Raw genomic sequence first — 14,320 nt, forward strand, 5'->3', positions numbered from 1 at the left:
GATTTCACTCTGTCACCATTATTAAAGAGTGAGTGACATGAACACATTTTCAGTCTAGGGGTCAAACTCCTAAATCCAGGGAACTTGGAAAGATTGTGGTAAGGACATCAGCAGAGTGCTCTCCTACCTCCTTTAACACCATTGGATAAAAACCATCAGGTCCAGGGATTTGTCACTCTTCACTTCCATTAATTTACCCATTATTGATAATTTACTTGAGCTAAATTTATTTAGACCCTGTCCCTGATTCTCTGTTAATCTCAGAATAAAATCTAGGCTGGTGCTTTTTATTTTGTTTTAATTCAATGTGGCAGTCTTTCACTGAAACATAGGCATACAAGGCTACAGGTTTGGTTTTAACAATAAAACAGAAGTTTATTATACAAAAGGGGGAAAAAAACTAAACAAGCTATCTGCATTGAATATGTTTTGAAGATGTCTAAAAATGTTGCAGAATAAAATCTTATCTTCCCAGTCTCAATACTTTGCATTTAATCAACATCTAGAGAAACTTCCTTCCTTTGCAAGTCTGTCTGTTGATGTTATTGCTTCTTTACAGTTCTAGTTCTGTGAGCTATGAAGGCTTTTTCTTTGAGATCTCAGTTGTAATCGTAGGACTTGCTCAACTTTGAAGTATTTTTGGAGATTTTGAACTAAACATTCTTGGTTTGTTAGCTTTCACAAATCTTGTGTTAAGTTATTCCTTTGTTGATCTGAACAATGAGTAACTGTTTTTGCATCTAACTTCAGTCAGATCTTTTTCAAACTGACTTCAGAAGCTTTTAACTCAATGTTTATAAAATTGCTTATCCCAGCTAATGGCTTCATGTTTTATTCTTCTGTCAAAGCCCCAAAATATCAACAAATTTGGTTCCAAAAACTCTGACTTAGTTTATGATTAAACTAGTTTACTCAGTGGACCGACCCCATATGCTAGCAATTAGAATCCAAGTTGTTAAATTTAAAAACAATTAAAGGATGAATGGTAGTTTATCATTAAGATCATCAAAAGTTATTTGGAAAAGGCAGGCAATTGGAGTTTTGGATTTATCAGTTCAGCCATGAGGTCATTGAATGGCAAAGAAAATTTGGGGACTAAATGGCCAATTTCTATTCCTGTGTTTTATGGTCAAAAATATGATAATTGCATTTGCATCTGTACCTTTCATCACACTGACATCCATGATGCTGGGGACATCCAGAGGAGGTTGTAACGGATCATCACTTGGCAAAGATTGATACAAATCTTTGAGCCTTATCACACAGTCCATTGAACCTGTTTTGCATGCTAAATACATGTACGTTGCACCTCTCAAATCATCTTGATTGGTTGTTAGTCAATTAGTTAATTATTCTGAAGTGCAGTCATGGTTGGCATGTACAACAGCCAGCTTATTTATAGCAAGGTCACAGCATGAGGCGACATAGATTTAGGGCAGATGTCAGAGGTAGTTTCTTTACTCACAATAGTAAGGGCGTGGAGTGCACTGCCTGTAACAGTAGTAGACTCGCCAACTTTAAGGGCATTTAAATGGTCATTGGATAAACATACAGATGAAATGGAATAGTGAAGGTTAGATAGGCTTCAGTTGGTTCCACAGGTCGGTGCAGCATCGAGGGCCGAATGAACAACCAGATGACAATTGAGGTTGGTTGTGAGGCACTCCCCTCATTCTTTGCCATAGAATCTTTTTTTAATATCCACTAGAACTGGCACATGGAACCCACAGTTTTAATGTCTTATCTGAAAGATGTTGCCTTTATAAATACAGAATCCTTCGCTTAGTACCAGCTTGAATTATGTGAAGGCAAAGACAATCTGATCATGACGAAATGTCTCAACTGCATATTAGCAGATGTCACTGTTACAAACTTGATGTCATGAGATTAGTAAGATTGAGCTTGTATCTGAGCTAATTTCGATACAGACTATAAAATGCTGAGAATCCCTTGAAATTGCTTGTTTGAAGATCTGGTGGCTGAAACTGAAACGCAAAATTGATGTGAAAGTGCAAGACGAATAATCGTGGCTGGTGTCTTTGCAAATTTAGGAACTGGTTGACTTCCTGATCTTCTGGAATGGGTAGTTTCATTCGGGGTAGGGTGTGCAGAAGAAACTTTTATAGCATTCCAAAACTGATTGGATAAATAATTCAAAAAATATTTAAAACTGTTTTAAATCAGAACAATTTCCCTTTGGAAGAGATAATGCTACAACCAACTTCTGCCGTTTTCCAGACTGTTTCCTTTGTTTCTCACTACTTTCTCTGAAACTCTTAAATTCAAATTATCATCTCACTTGACTTTTGCAGCAAGAATCAGTGTCCATATTTTGATGCTTCTTGTCGCTGCTTCCAGATGGGATGCTTTGGGAATTTTCAATGTTGAGCTGCCACCGAAGTGTTGTAGAGTGCTTGTTGAAGAGGAATGAATGACTTATGGGAATTGTGAGGAACATTGCATTGTCTGCACTGCCACACAGTGCCTTGGAGAAGCTACTGCATTCTAATTGTCATTTCAGCTGATCAGAGGCAAGAACTAGCATCTATAATAATTGTTGAGCAAGACATTTTTTTGCTAAGTCTGAAAAATAAGTTGACACTACAGCACAGTACTGAGAGTGTTGATTACAGCTTTTATTTGAAACCTTAAAGACCTGTTTGCCTGTTATGATAATTCAAATGGATTTTTAAGTTCCCATGGCACAAATAAAGCACAGGAATATGAGCATGCTGATCAGCCACTCTGTATTGTCCCTTCATTCCAGTGCTTTCCACCCTTTTAACCACTGTTACCTCACTTCAAAAGCTGCCAACATCATCAAAGACCCATCCCACTCCAGTAATGTCCTCCGACAATGTCTTCTGTCAGGCAGAAGATACAAAAACTTGAACACATGCTCCAGCAGGTTCAGGAACATCTTCTCTGCTGTTATTAGACTGATGAATGGACTCTGTAACTTCAAATGTTGGTCTTGCCTCATGCATGTCCTGTGCAGTGTAATTTGTATGCCTCACTCTGTCCAAGTTTTTTTTCACCCAATTATCTGTACATCCTTGCTTACTATGATCTGCCTGTACTGCTCGCAAACAAAGCTTTACACTGTACTTAGGTACACGTGACAGTAAATCAAATCAAATTTCAAGGCTTTAAAATTGTCACCTCTGTGAGAACTGAGAACGCAGAATGGAGGGACACGACCACAGCACCACAAGAGGGCAAAATATTTTTGTCCGCAAAATTCTTGGCTTATGATTTTCTCCATGTGATTATGATGAAGTGGGACAACATGTAAGCACAACGAGCACAGTGCAGAATACTGAAAGGGAGTCAGAACTATTGCTATCTCTGAACTTGTGACCCCACTTGGGGTCTCAACTCTCACTTTGGGAAGCTCTGCTCTATTCAATCTGATCTTAGTTTACTACCTTGGTTCCATATGTTTTAATATTTTCATCCAATGAAAATCTATCAATTTCATAGTTATTAAATTTTAAATTTACCTCCATTTTGTCAGACTCTTTTGGGAAAGAGTGCCGTATGAAGAAATGCTTCCTAATAGTATCCCTGAATGGATAAGCTGGGACTTTTCACAGGAACATTTGAGAGGCAACCTTATCGAGGTTTTATAAAATCCTGAAGTGTATAGATAAGGTGAACGGCAGGTATCCTTTCTCTCGGGTGGGGGATTTGAAGACTATGGGCATAATTTTAAGGTGAGAGGAGGAAGATTCTAAAAACATGAGCAATTTTCTGTGGAAAGACGGTCCAGAGAACGTGGTGAATGTGGGTACAGTAGAACGTTTAAAAGACATTTGGACAAGTACATGAATAAGAAATGTTTAGAGGGATATGGTCGAAACGCGGGCAGATTGGACTTGCTCAGTTTGGAATTATGGTCGGCATGGACTAGTTGGACCAAAGGGTCTGTTTCTTTGCTGTATGACTCTAGTATATCAACTCCACTGTGTGTTAACAATCCTTCCTCAACTTTTTCGCAAAATATTGATTTGTTCATTTTCTGAATTTTGCTGTGTACAAATGGGCTACTATTGCATTTGCCTACGTAACAATGTGATGGTATTTTGAAAGTCATTCACCAAAAGTAAAATGGGTAGAATGTCACAGAGATGTGACCAGATCCTACATAAATGTAAGTTACTTTACATCATTATTACATTGTCTATTCCCTGCAAAAAAAACTTGATAATTTTGATTGTTTATTTTCTGCCAGGTTTTACATTCTGCCAGCACGTAACACAGAAAGAATTTGAAGAGCAGAAAGACAAGACCACCATGGACCAACTTAAGCAGTTAGTCCAAGAGATCAGTCAAAACTCCAACACATCTGCAAAAGAGAGAAACAGACTGCTTGAGGAATTCCAGAAACAACACCCATCAGTGTTTGTTCAACGCTACTCAAATATCATTTAGGAGGAGAATATCAGTGAGATTATTGCTGTTTCTTTTGAACAGATAGCATTTTGAATGAATGCAAGAATTTTCTTGAGCTGGCCATTTGGCATCTGTGACAGTGATGTTTCTAATCACCTGGCTCAGATGTTATTATGCACCTCTGGAGCAAGTGGGCCTTGAACCCAGGCTTCCTCTTCTAGAAGTAGGGACACTACAAGTGCACCACAAGAGGGCAAAAATATTCTTATTTGACAAAAATCTTGGTTTATGATTTTCTCCATTTGATTGATTTACATTGATTTGCACTAAATGTAACAACTAAAACTATCAGTTTGTCTTTGTTGGAATGTTTCATTTTATGCTACTGATTATGTTGTGTCTGAGGTTTTTTAGTGGGAACAATTGTTCACCCTTTGTATACAGGAATTGACACATCAGGCTGCTCTTCTGAGTTTGCACTACCATTTGGGAGGCTCATCTGACTGCATTGATTTCTGGCTGGGCAGTCAACTGGTCGGGTTCTGTGCCAGCAGTGTGAACATATTACTGTCTCCTGTCAAATGAATCTTTGGCCATCACAGGGATATGAAACAAACTTAGTTAGAGACAAAAAAACCCTGCAGATGTTAGAATCCAAAGTAGAGAGGCAGGAGTGTTCTTTCAGCCTCCTGCCTGTCTACCAGGGATTTGAAAGGCAAGAGACGTTTTCTATGAACTATGAGGCTGTTATTACGAGGATCTAGTGGACTTGGGTTGAAGCTGGCCACCTGTGTTGTATGATGTTCCTTGCTCTGGAGTTTTGACATTTCCTCTTCATTTAAGCTCTGTATCTATGAAATTCTCAAACAAATAGGATGAGGATGTGATTGCAAAATCTGACGGAGTGCAAAGAGTCAAAATGTGCTCAACTAATTGGTATCAAGTGTTTTCTAGATAGCTGCATTTAATAAAAATAAATAATTAACACTAATCTTACTCTGGAAATAGGTTTGCTAGAAGGTTTGTTTTCAGATGTTTTGTCACCATACTAGATAACATCATTAGTGAGCCTCTGGGTGAAGCGCTGGTGGCATGGCCTATTTTCTGTTTGTGTTGAGGTTTTTTTGGGTTGGTGATGTCATTTCCTGTTATTTTTCTCAGGAGTGATAAATGGGATCCAAGTTAATGTGTTTGTTAATAGAGTTCTGGTTGGAATGCCATGCTTTTAGGAATTCTCGTGCATGTCTTTGTTTGGCTTGTCCTAGGATGGATGTGTTGTCCCAGTCGAAGTGATGTCCTTCCTCATCTGTATGTATGGATACTAATGATAGTGGGTCATGTCTTTTTGTGGCTAGTTGATGTTCATATATCCTGGTGGCTAGTTTTCTGCCAGTTTGTCCAATGTAGTGTTACAGTTCTTACAAGGTATTTTGTAAATGACATTAGTTTTGCTTGTTGTCTGTATGGGGTCTTTCAAGTTCGTTAGCTGCTGTTTTAGTGTGTTGGTGGGTTTGTGGGCTACCATTAGAACATTATTTCAATGAGCCACCACACACTGCAGGACAGAGGAACTATGCAGAGCAGAGAAAAAAATCACCTATACAGTGTATTCAAAAATAATGGGTACCCAATAACACAGTGGATTTTTTAGCAACAGAGCTGAAAATGTGTTGCTGGAAAAGTGCAGCAGGTCAGGCAGCATCCAGGGAACAGGAGAATCGACGTTTCGGGCATAAGCCCTTCTTCAGGAAGGGCTTATGCCCGAAACGTCAATTCTCCTGTTCCCTGGATGCTGCCTGACCTGCTGCGCTTTTCCAGCAACACATTTTCAGCTCTGATCTCCAGCACTTGCAGACCTTACTTTCTCCTTTTTTAGCAACAGACCCAACCATGCTGACAAAACACGTCAAGAAACCCTAGCCACTCTCCCCTACATCAAAGATATCTCAGAAATGACTGCCAGACTACTCAGACCTCTTGGCATCATGGTTGCCCACAAACCCGCCAACACACTAAAACGGCAGCTGATGAACTTGAAAGACCGTATACAGGCAACAAGTAAAACCAATGTTATTTACAAAATACCATGCAAGAACTGTAATAAACACTACATTGGACAAACAGGCAGCAAACTAGCCACCAAGATACATGAACATCAACTCACCACTCTCACAAGTATCCTTACATACAGATGAGGAAGGACACCAATTCAGCTGGGACAACACATCCATCCTAGAATTTACCAAACAGAGACACGCATAGAATTCCCAGAAGCATGGCATTCCAACCAGAACTCTATTAACAAACACATTGACTTGGATCCCATTTACCACCCCCTGAGAAAAATAACTGGAAGTGACATCACCACAGGAAATGAATTCACCACGTGAAATGACATCACCAACCCAAGAAAACCTCAGCACATAAATAGAAAGTGGGCCATGCCACCAGTGCTTCAGCTGGAGGCTCACTGAAGATGTTATGGTATTATGGTAATGAAACATGTGAAAACGAACCTTCTAACTCAGCGAGCAAGCCTACATCCAGCACCTCAACCTGAGCTACAAATCTTCTCAAAACTCACTAATCTTACTATAAGAAATTCTAAATAAGGTTAATCATGAACAGAATTTTTATATTTGATATATCTTAAGCCTTTTTTCCAGTTCGGATAAATAAAACTGAATTAACAAGAAATGAGTACTTTTAGTCCAGAGATATTTCTTTAATACATTGCAAAGCTTGGCCATTGCATGTTGTGGCATTATGCAGATTTAAAAATATGTACAATTGTCCTGATTACCTCGCTTTCTTTTTGACTTGCATTCTATTTTTTTTCTCCATTTCCCTGTGTTTCTTTCTCATGTTTAGTTTTATTGTTTATGCAGTCCATGTCTTCATTTCTTTTTTCAGTTTAAATATGCATGAGGTGTGGCAGTTTTTGTGTCCAAAACATACTAACATCATGTCTTCTGACTTAGTTTATCTTAGTGTATTTGGCAGCTTTGGGGTTTATATTTTCTCCAGCTATCACTTTCTCCTCTGCAGACATTTGGTGGTTTAGGTTCTTGCAGCAATTAACTGCTGGAAACAAAGCTGAATAAAAAAGGTAAGGCATGATTTCTCCCACTCCCCCCATATCCAGCCCAGTCTCTTGGAAAAAAAAGCTACAGTTCTCCATTCACATCCAACTGATTCCAATCATTTGATTAGTGTTTTGGAAAATTAATTGTCTATAAAGGAGAATGTTCAGATATGTTGAGACTCGAGGAAATAAGGTGAGGTTGAATAGACTTTAATGTTAGTGTTGGAGGTAGGACAGATGAGTTAAGATCATTGAATGACACATGGAATTGTCATATTGTTGCCATCAAAGATGTGGCTGAGGGGTGACAGGACTGGAAACTGAATATTCTAGGGGAAAAGGATCTTTAGGCAGGACAGGATATATGTAGAGGAAAGAGGAATTACTGAAGGGGCCTAATAAAGAGACAGTAACTGTAGCAAGCAAGGATGCTAACTTGGAAGTAGTCAGATGAGGCTTTATGGAGAGAGCTTTGGAATAAAAAGAGGGCATTCATGCTGTTCACAATGTCATATAGGCTCCCAGACAATGAACAATTGAGCAGACGTCGTCAATTCGTTGAGGTGAATAGGATAATTATTTTTAACTTATCCAATATAAATTGGGATAATCATATTATAAAGCGTTTAGAGGGGGTGGATTTTTTGAAATTTATTTAGCAGAGGTTTTTATATTAACATGCAGGTACTTGGAACATAGAAGAATACAGCGCAGTACAGGCCCTTCGGCCCTCGATGTTGCGCCGATCCAAGCCCACCTAACCTACACTAGCCCACTATCCTCCATATGCCTATCCAATGCCCGCTTAAATGCCCATAATGAGGGAGAGTCCACCACTGCTACTGGCAGGGCATTCCATGAACTCACGACTCGCTGAGTAAAGAACCTACCCCTAACATCTGTCCTATACCTACCCCCCCTTAATTTAAAGCTATGCCCCCTTGTAATAGCTGACTCCATTCGTGGAAAAAGATTCTCACTGTCGACCCTATCTAAACCCCTAATCATCTTATACACCTCTATCAAGTCACCCCGAAACCTTCTTTTCTCCAATGAAAACAACCCCAAGTGCCTCAAACTTTCCTCATACGATCTTTCTACCATACCAGGCAACATCCTGGTAAACCTCCTCTGCACCCGTTCCAGTGCCTCCACATCCTTCCTATAGTATGGCGACCAAAACTGCACACAATACTCCAGATGTGGCCGCACCAGAGTCTTATACAACTGCAACATGACCTCAGTACTCCGGAACTCAATTCCTCTACCAATAAAAGCCAGTACGCCATATGCCTTCTTCACCGCACTATTTACCTGGGTGGCAACTTTCAAGGATTTGTGCACATGGACACCAAGATCCCTCTGCTCATCCACACTACCAAGTATCCGACCGTGAGCCCAGTACCCCATTTTTTATTACTCTTACCAAAGTGCATCACCTCACACTTAGCTACATTGAACTCCATTTGCCACCTTTCTGCCCAGTTCTGCAGCTTATCTATATCCCGCTGTAACCTGCCACATCCTTCCTCACTGTCTACAACCCCTCCGACTTTCGTATCATCCGCAAACTTACTCACCCAACCTTCAACCCCTCCTCCAGGTCATTTATAAAAATGACAAACAACAATGGTCCCAAAACAGATCCTTGCGGAACACCGCTAGTGACGGCACTCCAAGATGAACCTTTGCCATCAACTACTACCCTCTGTCTTCTTCCAGCCAGCCAATTCCTAATCCAAACCTCCAACTCACCCTCAATGCCATACCTCCGTATTTTTTGCAGTAGTCTACCATGGGGAACCTTATCAAACGCCTTACTAAAATCCATATACACCACATCTACTGCTTTCCCCTCGTCCACCTCCTTAGTCACCTTCTCAAAGAATTCAATAAGGTTTGTGAGGCACGACCTGCCCTTCACAAAACCATGCTGACTATCCTTGATCACATTATTCCTATCCAGATGTTCATAAATCCTATCCCTTACAATTCTCTCTAAGATTTTGCCCACAACAGAAGTGAGACTCACCGGCCTATAGTTACTAGGGTTATCCCTACTCCCCTTCTTGAACAAGGGAACCACATTTGCTAGCCTCCAATCTTCTGGCACTACTCCTGTAGACAACGAGGACATAAAAATCAAGGCCAATGGCTCTGCAATCTCCTCCCTTGCTTCCCAGAGAATCCTAGGATAAATGCCATCAGGCCCAGGAGACATCTATTTTCACCCTTTCCAGAATTTCCAACACCTCTTCTCTACATACCTCAAAGCCATCCATTCTACTTAATTGTGACTCAGTACTCACATTGACAACAATGTCCTGTTCCTGATTGAATACTGACGAAAAGTATTCATTCAGTGTCTCCCCAATCTCTTCAGCTTCCACACGCAACTTCCCACTACTATCCTTGACTGGACCTATTCCTTCCCTAGTCATTCTTTTATTCCTGACATACCTATAGAAAGCTTTAGGGTTTTCCCTAATCCTACCAACTAAGGACCTTTCATGACCCCTCCTTGCTGCTCTTAGCTCTCTCTTCAGGTCCTTCCTGGCTACCTTATAACTCTCAATCGCCCCAATTGAACCTTCACGCCTCATCTTTACATAGGCCGCCCTCTTCCATTTAACAAGGGATTCCAATTCCTTATTAAACCACGGCTCCCTCACACGATCCTTTCCTCCCTGCCTGACGGGCACATACTTATCAAGGACACTCAATAGTTGCTCCTTGAACAAGCTCCACATATCAATTACACCCTTGCCTTGAAGCTTACTTTTCCAGGCCACACATCCTAAGTCATGCCTCACAGCATCATAATTTCCCTGCCCCCATCTATAACTCTTGCCCTATAGTGCACACTTATCCCTCTCCATCACTAGAGTAAAGGTCACCGAATTGTGGTCACTGTCCCCAAAGTGCTCACCTACCTCTAATTCTAACACCTGGCCTGGTTCATTACCCAGAACCAAATCCAGTATGGCCTCACCTCTTGTTGGCCTATCTACATATTGTGTCAGGAAACCCTCCTGCACACATTGGACAAACACTGACCCATTTAACGAACTTGAGCTATAGCTTTCCCAATTAATATCAGGAAAGTTAAAGTCCCCCATAACAACCACCCTATTACTTTCACTCTTCTCTTGAATCATCCTCGCAATCCTTTCTTCTATGTTTCTAGGACTATTAGGAGGCCTGTAAAAAACTCCTAACAGGGTGACCTCACATTTCCTATTCCTAACCTCAGCCCAAACTACCTCAGATGGCGAGTCTTCATCCATCGTCCTTTCCACAGCTGTAATACTATCTTTGACAAGCAATGCCACACCTCCCCCTATTTTACCTCCACTAAAACATTTAAACCCTGGAACCTGCAACAGCCAATCCTGTCCCTGTTCTACCCATGTCTCCATAATAGCCACAACATCGAAGTCCCAGGTACCAACCCACGCTGCAAGTTCACATACCTTATTTCGTATACTTCTTGCATTGAAGTATACACACTTCAAACCACTTCAAACCTACAAGGGACGATGGAGTGCTGGACCTAATTCGGGGGAACAAAGCCAGAGGTGGCCGTGGAGGACCATCTTAATGACAGTGACTACAAAACAAAAAAGATTAAGTTTAACATGGAAAAAGATAAAAGTCTGCAGAAAAGCATTTGGGATTGGGGGAAGGCAGATTTTAGTAAAATAAGAATCTGGCCAAAGTAGACTGTGAAGAGCTACTGAAGGGTAAATCCACAGCAGAACTTAGAGGAGTTTAAAACCCAGATGCTCTAGTTTCCTCCCACAGTCCAAAGGTATCTAAGTTAAATAGATTGGCCATGGGAAATGCAGGATTACAGGGATGAGGGTGGATGGGTCTGGGTGGGATGCTCTTCAGAATGTCAGTGTGGACTTGATGGGCTGAATGGCCTGCTTTCACTCTCTAGAGATTGTATGAACTATTGCATGAATTGGGGAGAGTACAGACTCAATGTGTTCCATTGAAGGTGAAATGTACGAGCAGCAAACCCAGAGAACGTGGATGTCTAGGAATATATAGTGCTGGATAGAAAGGAAAAGTGAGGCATGTAACATACAAATGGAATAAATCAGTGGAGACTCGATTGGAGTATAGAGTGTTCAAGGGGAACTTAAGGCAATTAGGAGAGCAAAGAGGGTGCATGAGAAAATGCTGACGGGAAAGATTGGGTAAAATCCCAATGTGTTTTGGATGTAGGTTTGCTCGCTGAGCTGAAAGATTCATTTCCAGACGTTTCATTACCTTACTAGGTAACATCTTCAGTGGACCTCATGTAAAGCAATGCTGAAACTTCCTGCTTTCTATTTATATGTTTGGGTTTCTTTGGGTTGGTGATGTAATTTCTGTTGGTGATGTTATTTCCTGTGGTGAAGTCACTTCCTGTAAGTGAAGCAGCAGACCATTGTTAGGATGCTAAGAATACTTCATATCTGGAATTACTTGGCGGGAGGAGGAGGATGTCTGTACAACATTCGGGAAGACGGATTGAGATTCTTCAAATTAATACAGAGAGAGGAGGTAGTGGAAGTTCTGGCAGGTTTAACAGTGGACAGATCCCCAGGGCTGGATGATAAATAAGTTTGCAGCGCAGTGGCTCAGTGGTTCGCACTGCTGCCTCAGTGCCAGGGACCCGGGTTCGATTCTAGCCTCGGGTGACTGTCTGTGTGGAATTTGCATATTCTCCCCTTGTCTGCATGGGTTTCCTCCCACAGTCCAAAGATGTATAGGTTTGGTGAATTGGCCATGCTCAATTGCCCATAGTGTTCAGGGAAGTGCAGGTTAGGTACATTACTCATGGGTAAATTTCGGGTAGGGGAATGGGTCTGGGTGGGTTACTCTTTGGAGGGTCACGTATTTCCACACTGTATGGATTCGACAATTCTATGACAAAGATTGGCTGGGTGGTTGACAGTGAGGAACAAGGTTTTATGTTACAGGAGAATATTAATGAAATAATAAGATCTGCAGCTAAGTGGCAGATAGAATTTAACATTCAAAGATGTGAGATGATAAGGGAGTACTCAATGAATGGTAGAACACCCATGAAGCTTGGAGGGATTTTAGGGTGCGTGTCCACAGATCCCTGAAGGTGGCAGGACAGTTAATCGGGTAGTTAGGACATATGGGACACCTGTCTCGAACAGTCAAGGCATAGGTTATAATGGTGGGTAGGTGGACCTCTGGTTAAGTCACAATTGAGTTACTGTGTGCGGTTCTGGAGACTGCACTATAGGAAGAATATGATTTCACTGGAGGGAAGATTCCCCTGGATGTGATCTGGGACAGATTGCCTTAGCTATAAAGAGGTGTGGATAAACTCAGGTAATTTTGTTGAAGCAGATAAGAGGGACCTGATAGTGGTATGTAAGACTGAGAGGCTTAGATGAGCTGGAGAGAAAGCAGCTGTCCCCTTAGTTGAAGGGTCAGTAACAAGAGGCCACACTTTTCAGGATGGAGGCAGGAGCTATGGAGAGGATCTGAGGAAAATGCTAGGGGTCTAGTATACACTACCTGTGAGGGTAGTTGAGCTTCCAGCTCTTCGACAAAAACTCAGATAAGCACATAAAATGTCATAATATCGAAGGGTTTTGGCTTCGTGCTGGAAGGTGTGACTAGTGTGGTGTTGGTGGTATGTACTTGATGGGTTGAAGGGTATCTATTGTGCTGCCGAATTACTATTCTCAAAACGTGGACATAGAACAATACAGTGCGGAACAGGCCCTTCGGCCCTCGATGTTGTGCTGACCTGTGAACTATTTTCAGCTCATCCCCCTACACTATCCTAAAATCCTCCATGTGTTTAAATAACAATCTGTGAGCCCATGGTTCGTATTGAAACTGGAGGCTCGTGCTTCCTCGCTGTCCTTTGGGAGTTGAGGTGAACATGGGAACTGTTTGATGTTGTGATGGTGAACAGGTGGGATGCTGTGTCCTGCTCACCACCAGTTTGGAGCAGAAGCTCCGCCCCCACCTGGACTCACCTGGAACCTGTGACCACGCCCCTTGAGGGCACGGTCACGTGTGCGTGGGCGGAAGCGGAAATGAGGTTGCGTGGTGGGGGGAGTGATGTGATGGCGAAAAGGTCGCCTCCGCTTGTCGCCGCCGCCCGGGAGTGAGTGAGCCGTCAGGCGGCGGGGCCCGCGAACACGGCCACGGGCCGGCAGGAGACAGGCTCAGCCAGGTGACAGGCCGCACCCCCACCCCCTCCCTCCCCCTCCCCCGCCCCAACCCCCACCCCCTCCCCCACCCACCCCCTCCCCCTCCCCCTCCCCCCCCACCCCCGCCCCAACCCCCACCGCCAACCACTCCCCCTCCCCCACATCCACCCACGACCCGCTTCCTTCGTGTTTTAATAGGCGGGAGAGAGAGAGGCCGGGCCTGGTCTGTCCTGGGGGGGAGGGGCACGGATCAGAGAGTGAGAATGTGGGGGGGGCACAGGGATCAGAGAGTGAGAATGTGGGGGGGGGAAGGAATCAGTGAGAATGTGGGGGGGGTCACAGGGATCAGAGACTGAGACTGTGGGGGGGGTCACAGGGATCAGAGAGTGAGACTGTGGGGGGGGGGTCACAGGGATCAGAGAGTGAGACTGTGGGGGGGGGGGTCACAGGGATCAGAGAGTGAGACTGTGGGGGGGGGTCACAGGGATCAGAGAGTGAGACTGTGGGGGCACAGGGATCAGAGAGTGAGACTGTGGGGGGGGGGGGTCACAGGGATCAGAGAGTGAGACTGTGGGGGGGGGGTCACAGGGATCAGAGAGTGAGACTGTGGGGGCACAGGGATCAGAGAGTGAGACTGTGGGGGGGG

The 14,320-nt window shown here is 42.9% G+C and overlaps 2 protein-coding genes across 7 annotated transcripts in view; both read left to right on the plus strand.

The window, feature by feature from the left end:
• depdc4 (DEP domain containing 4) overlaps positions 1-5,386 on the plus strand; it is a 38,242-nt gene extending 32,856 nt beyond the window's left edge. For all 3 annotated transcript variants that reach the window (XM_087996988.1, XM_087996989.1, XM_043708762.2), the window contains one exon: positions 4,235-5,386. In XM_087996988.1, the coding sequence (XP_087853114.1) occupies positions 4,235-4,434 (200 nt within the window). In that variant the 3' untranslated portion in view covers positions 4,435-5,386. The remainder of the gene's footprint in view (positions 1-4,234) is intronic.
• Positions 5,387-13,561: 8,175 nt separating this feature from the next.
• Positions 13,562-14,320, plus strand: part of scyl2 (SCY1 like pseudokinase 2) — a 57,710-nt gene continuing 56,951 nt past the window's right edge. For all 4 annotated transcript variants that reach the window (XM_043708759.2, XM_043708760.2, XM_087996992.1 and 1 more), the window contains exon 1: positions 13,562-13,697. The gene's annotated coding sequence lies outside the window, so the exon portion shown is untranslated. The remainder of the gene's footprint in view (positions 13,698-14,320) is intronic.

This window comes from Chiloscyllium plagiosum, unplaced genomic scaffold, assembly GCF_037043375.1.
Source record: "Chiloscyllium plagiosum isolate Xiang-an unplaced genomic scaffold, Cpla_swu_hap1 HiC_scaffold_19, whole genome shotgun sequence".
NCBI lineage: Eukaryota > Metazoa > Chordata > Chondrichthyes > Orectolobiformes > Hemiscylliidae > Chiloscyllium > Chiloscyllium plagiosum.